We start from the raw sequence: 15,213 nt of genomic DNA on the forward strand, positions 1-15,213 counted from the left end.
AATAAAAATTCTCCCATGGACCTTTGAAATTCCAAAGCAAAAATGGAAGACATTTACATAAACATATCTTTTAAAAAAAATGAATGAATTAAAAACAAGGAAAATACTTTTTTTTTTAATTCAAAGCAAAATAGAAGATATTTGCTCAGCTTCAATCTTTAAAAAAAATTCATTTAACATTTAATTCAATCTAGTCAAATTAAAAAGTAATTTACTCTGCTACATCTTACAAATAAATTAAGAACAAGGAAAATAATTTTTTAATTAAAAGCAAAATAGAAGATATTTGCTCAGCTACAATCTTTAAAAAAAATTAATTTAAAATGTAATTAAATCTAGTAAAATTAAAGTCATTTACTCTGCTACATCTTAAAAATAAATATTTTTTTTAAAATAAAATTTAATTTCCAAAGCAAAATTGACAATGTTTATTCTGCTATGTCTTTAACAATAAATCGATAACATTTGAAATTTCATAAAAATTTTTTTAATGCAAATCAGCATGAACCAAATTTGGTGTTAGTAACTGATGAAATAAGCCTTAAAGTGAGAAAACATTTAGTAAGTTTGTTGATGTACCTGTATGTGTGCGAATGTGTCCTCTTAACAGCCAGGGTCGTGAGAATGCCTTTCCACAGGTGGGACAGACGCATGGTAGTGTGTGTGAGCGGATGTGCATCTTCAAGGCACCAAGACTGTTGTATTCTTTGGGACAGTGCTTGCAGAAGAAGGCCGGTCGAGTGGCTGGGACGGTGGCCTCGCTCTTGTCCTCTCTCTGTCCTGCTCTGTTCTTGCTGTTGCGCCTCGGCCTGCTGGTCTGTTGGGGGTGGTAGGTGTCTGAGGAATCTGGGCTCGGTGGGTCTGAGGTGCGCCCCTCATCTTCCTCCCCACTGCTGCTGCAGCTGACGCTGGACGGGGAGCTGAGGTCCAGCGGGCCCTGGCTAGTGGAAAGGGTGGATGGGGATGTGGGATCGTGAAGGGAGGGTAGCAAGCTGACATCCCAAACCAGTCCAGTGGTCAAGCAAGTTACTGGGAAGTCGCTGGTGACTGCTGGAAGTTCTGCTAGTGGGTATCTGTCTGGCAGAGTATCTGATGGGTGAGAGAGAAAGACAAAATAAGTTCCTAATCATGTTTTTACAACCATAAACACTCGACTTAAAGGACTTGATAGTTGATAATATAAGTGATTGCCAATGAAAAGCATAAGGCAGATAGTTGCAACAGAAGTAGAAACTCAAAAAAACAAAACAAAAAAAACGTGCATCTCACATGCAACCAGATCCAGTGAAGAAAAGGAGCTGTCTAAATCGAAATTCCACACACGGGAAATTATCCACAAACTTTTGAAAGTTACATTTATCTGTCTTATAACTATGTCCGATTTATCGAAGCTTTATGAAAACTCGAACATAAATACAGTTGCTATTCTATAGTCAATCTAATGTGCAAGTTTTGCTTTCTAAAAACATTTTACGTTTAGATCGATTCGATTTTTAAAGAATATACCAAAACTCACCGTTCTGACATTCCAACTCGCTGTAGTTTGGCCTCTTGCTGGTGAAATACTTTTTTACGAGGAAAGATCGAGGCATGCTGAACTCTTCAATTTTAACAATCCAGTCCAGTTATTTTCAGGGGTAAAATCGCTCCACTTCAGATAGTGCGTTAAATGTAGTGACCTCGCCAATCCGCAGTTCTCGTAACGTGAACACTGAACTGGACTACAATTAGTGAGTCTGTACTTATTTAAAATAGTCTGACAGACTAAGTGGGTATACGTCCATTTGGACCCGCCCAAAAGAACAGCCTACAGCCATCGCTGTCGTCAGTGTTTCATTTAATTACCAGCACTTTACTGCTGCCTAGGTGTGAATGTTCCAAAGCGCACTTCGCAGGTAATACACACAAGTGAATTGTTTAATTCGTGCCTATTAAGATCATGCAAATTAGCCATTCTAAATGCATTGTTTACTTCATGGCTTCAAGCCAATGTGTGTTAAAAAGCCAGATTGTTCATTTTAATTAAAGCTTTTGTGAAGGAACTGTTTGCCATTTCCAAAGTCTGCATAATGGAGGATAATAGAATTAGCGTGTGCAGCATAAATCTACTTAAGTCTACTTCGTAACAAAACACATATGCTAGATTTGGTTTGTACAGATGCATCGTTTAGTGATGAAATGTTCACTGTCATCAAGTTTTGTTTCAAAGTCCAGGCCATTATATATAATACACTAGAATGTATGTGTTCTGGATATGTTTTATTATCTAGTTTTGATATAGCTGACAAGTGCACAATGCACTTTTCAACAGACGTCAAGACGAGCCTGGAATGAGTTTGGGGGTGAAAGTACAAGTTTGATTATGGCTCCATCTTGTGGTAATAAAATGTGGTTATTTTGCGATGTTCCTAACGGGTTTTCTGTTTGGTTCTGCAGTCATAAGCTATAACTAAATATAAACAATTACAAAATAATAATACAATATAAAAAATAAATACAATATAAATATATTATGTTAATGATGTCATCATAAAATTATTAAAAATAAATGAAAGAATAATTAAATAAAAGTTAAAATGATACAAATAAATGTATAAATACAGAAAATAATAAGTGAAGAAAACAGGTAATAACAATAAATTCAGGATTTAATTTTATTACAAAATAATTATATTTGTTTTATCTTGTTTTGTTTAATCATTTATTCATTTTCCTATTATTTATTTATAGACATATTTATTGATCATTTCTGCAGGTTTTGTCCTCCAGTGTGTATCACTTTTTTATGAAAGAACTTTGTGTCCACAATGTTTGACACAATGTTTGATAATCTAAACACAAAAAAATATTTTACTAGGTGTTTAGGAGGCTTAAATATACCTATAGTATCGAATCCTGTTTAAAATGATTTAACGTGACTTATTTTTTTATTATTATTAGCAAAATTTCGCCGTGATAAAAATGTGTTTTCCTATTCACTTATCAATCACATTTGCTTAAAACGCGTTTTAATTACATTAAAATATTAATACTAATGTGTCCATTCATTTAGATCAAAACGTGTTTTATTTCTTTATGGCATTTAGAGGGAATTAAAGGCTCATGTTCTAAATAATGCGGAAAGATATTGTAAAATGTTACACTTTTAGCTTCAGTCACTGTTGACTTTGGTTGCATCATTTCCATACGTGAATTGTGACTAAATATGTCCGCCTAATGTTCTCTTTTTAGTTTTCCACAAAAGATAGCAAGCCATATTGGTTTGGAACTACATAAAGGCACATTTTAATTTCTGAGTGAACTATGCCTTTAAAAAAAGCTCTCCTTCATACCCAAATAATCCCTACTGTCAGTTGCTGCGCTCATTCTGCAGTTTTCAAAATGTGTAACTACGCCCCTCGACCTGCCCTCGACATGTCATGCTACCGTCTTCCACAGCTGAACTGGAATCAGTTTTACTCACGCTCAACCAATGAGTTTTATAGCATAGTGTTAAAAACTGTTCCCAGGTCTGTTATAGATGAAAAAACGGTTAATACACCCCGTTAAATTCTGGCTCCACCCCTCGGTTTGTGTACGAATCCCATTGGACTAGCGCTCGACTGTGGGCGGAGCTACATCATTGGGCTTTTTTGTTTTTATTATCAGCTGTTCGTTGGGATCTATACTGCGGTGCTATAATTTACGTGGAACAGTTTCTAAAAGCAAAAAGAAACAAAAGAAAAGAACATATATTCTGCACCTCTACCTTGGATTAAACAACCAAAGATGTATTTTTAACTATTTAGACGTCGGAAAATCGGTTGCTCTGTAAAGAAGCAGGTAGTATGTTTCACTTAAGCCTCTTTTTAAACTATGCGAGAAAATCTGTATATTCCTAAATCTGTTTTGTTTGTATATATGCATGTATAGAAATATGGATAAATTAATACATAATAACACTATATGTCTTAATCATAATCGAAGTTTATGACGCTGCTTCATTCATCGATAGTGATGTGATAGTATTTGTCATTTACATTTCTTCTACAGGACACTTTGTTTTAGTGTGTAACGTTATTTGTAACCTATTGCACAAACGGATAAATCAGTGGCCCTTGTTTTCCTCGACATGCCTTTCTAAATAATTCAAGTGTTAAAGGAGAGGGAGCAAAAAAAATAAATAAAATAAATGTTAATAATGAACCCTGCATAAAAAACATCGAAATTAAATAATTTCCACATGATGCAGATGCTGTGTTTTCAGAGAAAATGTATGTATTGTTTTAATGGCACACCCCCCTGCTGGAGAATGACAGATGGACGCCAGCAATGAAGCTGGGGTCTAACAATGCACTCCCAAAACTGTTCATCCATCTTTGTGGCTATATGAACAAATATCTCCAGATATAGGTTTTACATGACAGTCACATTTTGAAAATATCTTTAACTAAAGAAACATATATGTTTCTACTAAAAACACAGTGTAATCTGAATGTTTTGAATTTCTAAGTGTGCATTGAAAGAGGTTGCCAAGCCTGAAAAATAGAATTTCAAAATGAAGCCTGACAGAAGCCTGGAAGACTGACCTCAATATGAGATATGAGCCTAAAATAGCTTTTAGCCTGGTTTTTATTCAAGTCTTGATTAGTGGGGATAATTCAAAACAGGAACTATATCACAGTGTTTACATTTATATTCACATTTCTCCTCAACCAAAGGTCTGGCTGAAGTTGTACTGCTGAGATCTGCTCATAACGTCTGTCAAGAGTGAAGAATTGTGAGACCCGTGTACCAGGCAATCAAGTTGACATTCAGTACAATCACTCTTGGTTTATAACAATGTTTCAACGGCTCACAAACCTGCTCTTTGGAAGTGTAAATGAAACAACTGAGGAACCAACTGTACCAAAACCAGGGTCACCAGAAGTGGATGAGGAGGGTTGGCTCCTGGTCAATGCTGCTGGTGAGTACAGCATTACAAATGTCTCGTATTGATATGAAAACCCTGTTCAGAATATGAGGGTGTGGAGCTCATACTCAAGAAGGAAAAACACTTCCGTTTTATTCAGAGGCAGAAACTGAGCTAAATATGCACTTTTTTTTTTTTGCAGCTGCTGATATTTATATGACCAAAAAGTAAGATGAAGTTCTCATGATGTAACTACAATGTTGACTGAGAAATGTACAAATATACAATATAATGTTGATTGAGAGATGCACAAATAACCATTCCTCAAAAGCGTGATTTATGATTATCAAGATTATTAGTTGCTTCAGTCCATCCTTGAAATATTGGGTTAAAATACAGTGCAGTTAATTTACGGTCTGCAAAAGTTTTTTTTTTTAATACAGTAAAAGTCTGTAATACAACGTTGTTTTGGACCCCACTGACTTCCATTGTGTGGGCAAAACTTTCTTCAAAATATATTTTTATTAACTTGTTTGGCACAAATAACAGTTGTCTCATAACAGAGGTGCAATTGTGCTTATTAACTTACAGCTTTCCTTGGTATATATAATTCTTTTCTGTAGATGGAGAGGCATCCCCTGAACCCAGTGAGGTGCAGTTCAAGTTAATAGGAAACCTGTCCAGCACTGAGAAATGTGCTGCCAGCTTGGTCAGTGATGCAAGGTAAAACCAATACATCTGCTCAGAGATCCCAGTCAGTATCACTTTATTCCTGCTGTGAGGTTGTAACTACATTGACACTGACAGTCAGCATTGGATTGATCTGAACGAATGTTTTGTTCTCTTTCTAAAGCATGGTCGAACCTGAAGTCCCTGTTGCTCGAGGCAGTAGTCGAGTATCTCAGCGGTTGGTCTCTCAGGCCAGAGCTCTGGTCAAAGTGTCACAGGTGGGCCGGATACAGCGGGCTCAGGCACGGTCCAACCGCCACAATCTCAGCCGCAATTGCATTCAGCGGCAGAACCACATTCGTCAGCGTCTTCCTCAACACTACTCTCGCATACATCGCGTGATCCTCCATCAGCCTAGTCGTCGCAACTTTAGTCACTAAGATGCAGAAAGAGTCAACAAGCATGCAAGCGAACAACAAACATGCAAGTACCTTGGTTCAAAATAAAAGCTTGATATGAATATGCTTGAACTTTTTTTTTTTATATATATATTTACAATGTAGTGTATAATAAATCCAGTGGCAGCTAAAATTATGGCTCCAAATATATTGTTGGCCATTTGAAAGTACATGTGTACTAGACTGTCATGCAGCAATAAAATGAAGTGAAGGACTTTTGAATTTTCCTGTTTTCTTTCATAGTAACATTAAGCTAATATGGAAACTGTACTGAATTAAAGCTTTGATTTGATATTTCATGTGAAATTATTGTGTTTAAAACAATAAAGCAAAGAAATGCACAACTATCTAGATAATTTCAGATAGGTTAATTATTATTATTATTATTATTATTGTTGTCATGTAATGCACTATAAAAACCACGAGGGGGAGCCTGGGTTCGCCTAGTGTGGTCTATCAGAGTAGCCCTTGTTTTACTTTCTGTGGTCAAACTGTCCTTAGTATGGACATGTCTGTCTTCCAGTGGTATCACAGTATTAAATGATAACTGCTTTGTGGGGGTTTTGTCCATTGAAAGTAAAAAAAATATATATAAAAAAACAACATTATGAGCTGCAGAAGATGCACATTTACAGTTTAACTCTTTATTTCAGCATTATCCAACTTATTTTGCAACATGGAAATAAGCCATTTTCTTGGAATTCCTTCAGTTGATTCATTTGCCGCTATAAGGAAATATATATTTTTTAAAAAGTGCAGTAAGCACTAGCAGTAAAACCAGTGTGTCTATGATTATGATAATTAATTTAAATAATATGATAACAAATACCAGTTTGCGATATCAAGCAGCATAATGTTTCTTTTACAGGTAAAATAACTGGATGCAATTTTTAAAAATCTTTTTCATGTTTTCGACATGAGTATGCTACTGTCAAACTAAAAACTCTGGTGTGCTGAATGTTCCATTTTTTTTTTTTTTTAAATTGATGGTTCACCCAAATAAAATTTCATAAAAAGAAAGAAAGAAAAAATTGCCATCATTTACTGACCCACAAGTTGTTCCAAACCTGTATGAATTTCTTTTTTCTGTTGAACACAAAATAAGATATTGTGAAGAATGTTGTAACCAAACAGTTGTTGGTTGCCATTGACTTCCATAGTATGGGATAAAATACTATGGAAGTCAGTGGCTACCAGCAACTGTTTGTTTACCAGCATTCTTCAAAGACAGAATTTTCATTTTTGGGTGAACTATCCCCTTAAGTTCTTTCTCTTGTTTTCCTCAGTTGATTTTCAGTTAGAGCAGCGAGAACCTTTACAATTCATTGGTTATTCTGTTTTGTTTCTTTGTTTCTCATTGAGGACATCATAGCCCTGCAGCATAAACATTACAGATTGCAGGTGCTGTCATGTGAACGGGTCATTTGAGTGCATCCAAGACATAATCAAACGTGTAGCAGACAAAGATGGTGTTGCAACAGTATACACAACTCACTTGATGTTGGACATTTGCCATCTATGTGTAAAACCAATTTGGCCATGTTATGTCAACAAAATCAATTGTTACTAAATGTTTCATAATGTTGATTTTGTACTAATAAAATGCAAGTCTTGTTCTAATAAGTGATGTAAAGGTCATATTCACCAGTTACATAAAAAATCTGTTAAAGGATCTCTAGCACATGCTATCACGCAAGTCTGGTGAACACCTTTAGCACATTTTCATACTTAGACATCACCTGATCTGATGAGCAGCAAGATAAATTTCAAGATAAAATGCCATGTGGCGTCCATAGTTATTTGAGAGGGTTTTTTTTAAATGTTCCCTGCAGTTTTATCTGACAATGGCAGAAAGTGATCAGAGCACATGAAGCATGTGAAGGTGCAATGCATGACTTGAGTTGTCTTGTGTTAACTTAGTTAACCCATTTCTACATATTAAAAGGCAGATTTCTGCTTAAACATGCTGCAGTTGTTGATGGAAAGGTGTGGTCTGTAGAACTGTAACTTGCATGCAGTGTTTTACATAACCACAGTCAGTCAGATAATATTTATGTCATATTATAATGCTTCTCTTTATAGGGCAGAAGGGTAAGATGGGCCATGCTCCAAACTATCAGGAACAGAGGTAAATCAGAAGTTAAAATGAAATTAAATTTAAATTAATGAGCCTAAATATATATTTTTAGAATTTTCTACACTTGTGATGCGTTCTTATATTTTCAGTCAAATTTGGATATTATTTTGCCTACATTTTTAATATGCATGTGGAAGTATGGATGGAGGCATTCACCTCTATCTAATATCTCCTTGCATACTGAACTATAGTTGACTTCTTACCCTTTATAATGACTAATATTTTAACAAAGTATTTGACAATGAAAAGAACAAGTTACAAAACAAGTTCATCAAGTTAAAGAGTTCAGACACTCAGACATTTGAGGTCAGGTGCTTTCAACCAAAGTACAGAAAAAAGTGCACATGCACATAAGGAACTAACACTGCAGACTTTTGAATATGTTAAACGGAGACTGTCTAACATGCGAGGGTGCTCAAAACGTATTTTCTTTTCAGCTGTCTTTAACTTAAGTAAACATTTAGAGGCTGGGTTGCTTCACAGGTCCCAAAAAAGATGGCAAAAAGACTATTGATACCCCGAAATTGTCTTTGGGTCAGGGGTTAAACATTAATTAATAATCGGTTCAGTATATTGGAAGACTTGCAATGGAAAATATAAACTGTATTGGTCATTAAAATAAACATCCAATCTTACAGATCAATGCAAATGCATAAAAATCAATACGAATAATATATTGTAAACCAGTGCATATCAATTAGTGTCGCTTTTTGAAATGACTGATTTCCTAGTACCTAGCATCCTTAGTGTCATGACTTTGTAGCATGTCAGCAATGGAATGTCGGAATGACATCACGACTGACTAGTAGATAACTGACTCCTGTGTTCATGAGGCGACTGCTGTCATTTAACACGCAAACACTCATCCTTCAGCATGGAGCTAAACGAGGAAAGACAGGAGCGCTACTTTATTGTAGTGAGGAGAAGCAAGAAAGGCTTGTCTCGCGGGTCAATTGGGCGCGCGGATGCAGAGACAGCAGCTGGAGATCTCATAGGAATGGTTTATGGAGGAGGTGGCAGTGCCAAGAGCAGCGGCACGGTGAAGAAGCAGGACACATACCCACTCACACGCCACCAAGCTCAGCTACTTCTGTTCGTTTCACCGGCCAGCAGGCGACTTGAGCTGCTGTACAACGTCCAGCTCTTCAGTGCAATCTGCGCTCTTGCTCAGGACGATCTTGTAGTGGTCAAACACAAGAAGGACTTTCAACCATGTCTGGTCAAAAATCTGATTCAAATAGGCAAGAAAGACAAGCCAGGAGTCTTGCAGATGCTGGGATTTGAGCTGGACTTAGTGGTGAGGAAAGGGATTCTGCTTTTTCCATTAATTCTTGCAATTTGAAGAATTACATACAGTTGACTGAGCAACTTTATTTTCACTTAATGGTAGTATTAGTATTATTTTATTTTAAAATAATAATATATAACAATAAAACACATAATGTGTGTGTATTGAAATAATGTATTATTATATATACATTTATATATGCATTTGATAGTATATTAGTATTAATATCAATATAGTTTATATTTTAATTAGTTTCTGATTTTTATGATTGTTATTATTTTATAGTAAATTAAATATGTATTAAAATATTTTATTATCATACTAAAATTATTTTACAATAAATATTATTAATACTATTATTAATTGTAAGCTAAAATTTATTTTTTCTTTACATAAAATTTTTTATTTAACATAGAGGGCATGTGTAGGTTTACTTTAATAGATCATCTGAATCTACATGACTGATATGACTGTGTACTGTACTGTTACATAATCTAAACATGCACTTTTGAACTGTGACATAAGTGTTGACCATGATCTCATAGACAAGATATTTGAAATGCAAAGAAACTAGATAATGGTGTGAAGAATCCACTTGATCTCTTGACATGCTGTTGAATCTTTTCACAGGACACTCAGCATGATATTTTGTCAAAGACGACTGTCCCTCTTCCCTTCTTCAGTGCAGCTGATATTGTCCAGGTGGCTCCGTCACATTTAAACACCAGGCAACCACTAAGAGATAGCGTTGATTTGGGTCAGTTAATCATCTGTTTAGCCCTTAAAACATATTTGAATTCATTGATTGGATCAGGGTGTTATTGTAGAGATCCTATGACTAGAGACTCCAGAAAAGATTGTTATCTTAAACTGGAAAAACGATGCCGTCAATCTCAAAGCTGAAACAATTTGTAGCATCTACCATGCTTCATACCAAAATTTAATGGGGTCAGGTGATGATTTCTGCAATAATATGATTTACGTGTTTTCCCTATTTAGGTTTGAAAAGGAAAGCGGTGTCTCGCATCAACATGCCAGCTCTCAACTCACGCAATGCAAAAAAAGGAAGTATCTTATTAAACACAGAAGTGTCCGGTTCCATTCAGTCCTTGTCCCATTCTTCTTTGGAGGTGGGGTCTATGGCAGAGGTCATCTCTTTGAATGGACTGACCGTGTATGGGGTGATCAGATGGATTGGAGTTCCAGAGGGAAAGAAAAATTGCTGGGCAGGACTTGAGCTGGTCAGCATCAGCATTTTTTTTCTCTCCGGAGGATAAAGCGTGTGCTGATTATGTGGTGTTTTGTGTGTGTAAATAATAAAAATATCCCTCAAATCCTTTCAGGACAATGAGGCGACGACTTGTTCGGATGGGACAATTGGTACAAAACGATATTTCACCTGTGAAGGAAACAAAGCCTTGTTTGTGCCACTGACCAACTGCAAACCAGACAGCAGATTTCTGTTCATCCCGAATGAGATCCCAAAACCACTTGAACCTCCCTCAGGTGAGACTCTTGAGTCTGCTTTATTATTCCTCTACTTACAGAAACATTCTGAATGTTGAAGTCCTAAAGATGATGACCTTTCCCCTTCTTAGTCACACTCCTGGAAGATTTAAATGAAGATGTTCCCCCTGTTGCTGAGCAAGACGTTTTGTCCCATCTGATTGGCAGAATGAGGGGAATCCAAGGTCACTTCAACTCCTGCTATCTAGATGCCACTCTCTTTAGGTAAACATCTCAAGAAATTACTTCATGTTTCATTCTGTTTCATACATGTTGATGCATTTTCTTTTTTTCTCTACTTTTACAGTCTCTTCACGTCATCCGTAGCTTTCAACAGAATGTTTAGCAGATCAGCAGATAGCGAGGAAGGCATTTCACACATTTTAAGACAGGACATTGTGAACCGTTTACGCAGGTAAAGGCTCTTAATACATAAGAAAGTCACGTAACAAAGCTAATGGAGCTTGAGTAAACACGCTTCATATGGGTATGTGTGTTTATAGTCATCAGGGTACTCACAGTTCATTTCATATGACCTCTGCCTCTCTCTACAGAACAGGCTTTGTTCCAGCAGAGAGTGTGATGAAGTTTCGTAAACAGCTGGGCTGCAAATCTTTTGCTACAGAGGAGAAAGGTATTACTTATCCCATAGCGGCCATTTACTTGTTGATGTTGAGCTGCAGGTTTTCATCTGTGGCTTAGAGCTAATGTTACCCTGATCTCTAAAACATTTTTACTGCTATTTCCGTCAGATCCAGAGGAGTTCATCACCCTACTACTAAAACATGTTTTACATATAGAGCCATTGCTCAAAATCAGGTTTGTTTCAATTCCACTGCTTATATTATATTATATTATATTATACACCAAATCAGCATATTTGAATGATTTCTGAAGGATCATGTGATACTGAAGACTGGAGTAATGGCTGCTGAAAATTGAGCTTTGCCATCACAGAAATAAATTACATTTTAAAATTACTATTTTAGATAGTAATAATATTACTGTTTTTACTATATTTTTGATTTTAAAAAAATGCAGCCTTGGTGGACATAAGATAATTCTTTAAAAACATTAAATAATGTTACTGACCCAAAACTTTTGAACTGTGTACATTCTGTGTAAACAAGCTTAAGCTGATTATCTTAACACCTGTATGTGCTTTTTTAGGTCATGTGGAGACTTGGCACAGGGTGCCTATACGCATCAGATCATTGTAGAGAAGAATCAGTTGCGAGCTGTGCCTTCGGTTCAACAGCTGCTTGAGATGTCCTTCGTATCAAGCGATCTGAAGTTTGAAGAGGTTTGTTAATTTCTTATAGTTTATTGTAAATTAGATTATAATTGATTTGATTCAGATTTGCATACCCTATAGGTTCCTGCCTAGTAAATACATTGCAAATATTAATCAAACCTTTTTATTTTAGATTCCAACTTGCCTTATAGTTCAGATGCCACGGTTTGGAAAGAAGTTCAAGATGTTCCCTAAAATCATTCCCTCAACAGAGCTGGACATCACAGACATCTTGCATTGTTGTGAGTTTAACAAGCATGCTTCTAAATGAAATCTGCTCCTGATAACATTTGTTATGTGGATGCAGATATTGGACAGTTTCAGATGCAATATCTTTCATGCTTCTCCTGTTTTCTCTGGCAGCTCCCCGGGAATGTTTTCTGTGTGGTCATCTAGCTGAATATGAGTGTGTCCAGTGCCTGATGGACCATAAGCTTCAACCAGGCATAATTAAGCAGTATTGCACCACCTGCAACACACAGGTAGTGCACCTAATACTAAAATATTTTTTATGCACTTTGTATTTCTACATTGCTGTGATACAATGCATTTTTCATGTTTTTTTTCATCCATATGCCTTCCTAAACCTAAATATTTGTACTCTTTCTACAGGTTCACATTCATCCCTCCCGAAAGGAACACACTCCTCAAAAACTTACAGTTCCAGATCACCTTCCAGAAGATGCACCTGTACAGAGGCACCAGATGCAACTGTTTGCAGTCCTCTGTATAAACACCAGCCATTATGTATCTTTTGTCAAATATGGGTCTAACCCACGGTCCTGGATCTTCTTTGACAGCATGGCTGACCGATGTGGTATGTCAAATGTTAAATGTCCAACATATTTACATGTAATTTATATACAGTATTTATGTAATTTGCACAGGATCACTGAGGTTTCACAAACCTTTTTTAATCCTTCCATTATTGATCCTATAACCATATAAAATGCTGTTTATCACTAAAATGGGTGTTAATCCCTCACTGTCTTATTTTTATCATTAGGTGATGATAACAATGGCTACAATGTTCCTGTGATCAGGTCCTGTCCTGAGGTTGGAGACTTCCTTTCACAGTCTGAAGAGGAGATGTCCACAGCAGATGTGAGTCAGAGCAGTGAGATGGTACGCAGACTGCTGTGTGATTCATACATGTGTCTGTATCAGAGAACAGAGTGAGCAGAGACATCTTTGATATCTTCGGACTACTGTGTCCTTACTATATCTCTTGTCTCATTACATCAACAGAGCTGACACATGAATTACTGTATACTTGTGTTTTGCTTAGACATTCTGTTCTTTAGCAAACTGTTCTTCTGTGACTTCTAATGGAAGTGTATTTATATGTAAAAGGGCTCCTAGATGTATCTTAAGACATTTTTATCAGGTAGAGATATACATTTATACACAAGCAACAATGTAATTTATTTTGATAGTTTAGTATGTTCAGTATGATTTCTTTTGTAGTATGTTCAGTATGATTTTTGATTACATGATTTATAGTTTATTTGTATACTGATTAGTATATTCTATTTGTATTGAAAATTGTAGGATGCTTATATTAGCATTACAAATTATGCTGCACCAATTTCATTTGTCTGTCTTGATAAATCTTAATTTAATCCATAGTTGATTTCAGAGTTTCTTACTGCTCTTTCACTCTTTTGGTCATATTTGTATGTTATACAATGGTGTTTATGACTACAGTCTACAGAAACAAATTATCTAAAAAACACTGTTACAGATGAAGTTGAAAATATTAGGAATTAATCAAATGGGGGACTATGAGGTAGAAAAAATAAGAGTATTACAGTGGGTTTAAATGTATTGTGAGGCCTGGTTGAAGAGAAGTAAGGCGTTGGTGCCCTCTACTGGAAACATCACAGCATTGACTCTTCACTGACGAAGTTTACAAAGACTTGACATTCTAAACTTTGAGGTCTGATTCTTAAACAATCGTTCTGTTGAATGGGTTCTTTATATTATATTATATTATTGCAAAATTAATAATTATTTTCTGAAACTTAAATCAGGAAATATTATTTCACGGATTGGCCATTCATATATGAGTGTAGATATGCACATAGTAATAGTTTTATGTCTAAATAAAAGTAAATAAATAATAAAAATAAATAAATAAACAAAGATCAATGTACAGACCACAGTAGTTTGTTGTTAGGCCCAGTTATTTAGCAGAATCCTATGGCAGTTCCTTGTCATTGACCTTTAAATTGTAAACTGAATCATATTAAGGTTATACATTTTTTATGGCAGTTGTTAAAGACACAAAGATCATACATAACACGTGGTTGCAAAACTATTTCCGCCTTTGTACATCTGTTGTCTGGACAGAGATAGATTTAAGATAAACTGCAGGTTTAAGATAAATGTGGCCATTGAGAAGCAGAGCATTGTACATGTTAGTGAGCACACACACAAAATACCGTTAGGGATTCAACGATAACAAAGGCATTGAAACAAATAGTTCTAATAGTATTGATTTGTTAAAATGACAAGAAACACATGGCAGCACAACTTCTAAACAGGCTAACTCGTCTCAGTGTATGAAAATATCTCTGTAGCTGCAAGTAATCTTGAGGAGGACTGATTTTTTAAAACAAATCAACTATGTTTAAAAGTCTGCCTCCTAATGCCTTTTTGTATTATTCTACTGTATAAAAAGTAAATAATACCTAGCCATGTGACATGAGGCTTTGTATCTAGAATTTTGTTTATCAAGTCAAATGTTAAAAATGTATTATTATAATTTTTTATTATTATTGATGATGATAATATTAATCTTCATAACTTCTTTCAGCAAGCCTCTCTTCACTGGTACCACGTGGCTTTAACCCCATAGTAAATTAGGGGTGACGTCACAGAGCGGAGCTGTGCGGGCACGCGGTGTGGGAGGAGCCAGGGCAGGAATAACGCCTTTTTATCCTTTTAAACGCTTCTGACATGCGCAGT

The 15,213-nt window shown here is 35.8% G+C and overlaps 2 protein-coding genes across 2 annotated transcripts in view; one reads left to right on the forward strand and one right to left on the reverse strand.

Annotated features, from left to right (window-relative positions):
* Positions 1 to 1,749, reverse strand: part of LOC107727810 (protein snail homolog Sna-like) — a 4,995-nt gene extending 3,246 nt beyond the window's left edge. Inside the window, exons 1-2 of the mRNA XM_016537808.1 lie at positions 1,517 to 1,749; positions 580 to 1,089 (exon numbers count right to left, since the gene is read on the reverse strand). Coding sequence (XP_016393294.1) covers positions 580 to 1,089; positions 1,517 to 1,592 — 586 coding nt within the window. The 5' untranslated portion in view covers positions 1,593 to 1,749. The remainder of the gene's footprint in view (positions 1 to 579; positions 1,090 to 1,516) is intronic.
* Positions 1,750 to 9,008: 7,259 nt separating this feature from the next.
* Positions 9,009 to 13,654, forward strand: LOC107727790 (ubiquitin carboxyl-terminal hydrolase CYLD-like). Its single transcript, XM_016537780.1, has 13 exons — positions 9,009 to 9,452; positions 10,074 to 10,200; positions 10,443 to 10,684; positions 10,787 to 10,949; positions 11,042 to 11,174; positions 11,257 to 11,364; positions 11,504 to 11,583; positions 11,702 to 11,768; positions 12,120 to 12,252; positions 12,377 to 12,485; positions 12,607 to 12,725; positions 12,856 to 13,060; positions 13,250 to 13,654. The coding sequence occupies exons 1-13, from the start codon at positions 9,030 to 9,032 to the stop codon at positions 13,420 to 13,422; spliced, it is 2,082 nt and encodes a 693-aa protein (XP_016393266.1). The 5' UTR covers positions 9,009 to 9,029; the 3' UTR covers positions 13,423 to 13,654.
* Positions 13,655 to 15,213: the final 1,559 nt, after the last annotated feature.

This window comes from Sinocyclocheilus rhinocerous, unplaced genomic scaffold (genome assembly GCF_001515625.1).
Source record: "Sinocyclocheilus rhinocerous isolate Xijiao unplaced genomic scaffold, SAMN03320098_v1.1 scaffold576, whole genome shotgun sequence".
Classification (NCBI taxonomy): domain Eukaryota; kingdom Metazoa; phylum Chordata; class Actinopteri; order Cypriniformes; family Cyprinidae; genus Sinocyclocheilus; species Sinocyclocheilus rhinocerous.

Excerpts from the sequence above, each read along its gene's own strand:
- LOC107727790 (XM_016537780.1), top strand. The coding sequence starts at position 9,030 with ATGGAGCTAAACGAGGAAAGACAGGAGCGCTACTTTATTGTAGTGAGG. Across the intron at positions 12,486-12,606 it reads CACAGACATCTTGCATTGTT|CTCCCCGGGAATGTTTTCTG; the intron begins GTGAGTTTAACA and ends TTTCTCTGGCAG. Across the intron at positions 13,061-13,249 it reads CAGCATGGCTGACCGATGTG|GTGATGATAACAATGGCTAC; the intron begins GTATGTCAAATG and ends TTTTATCATTAG.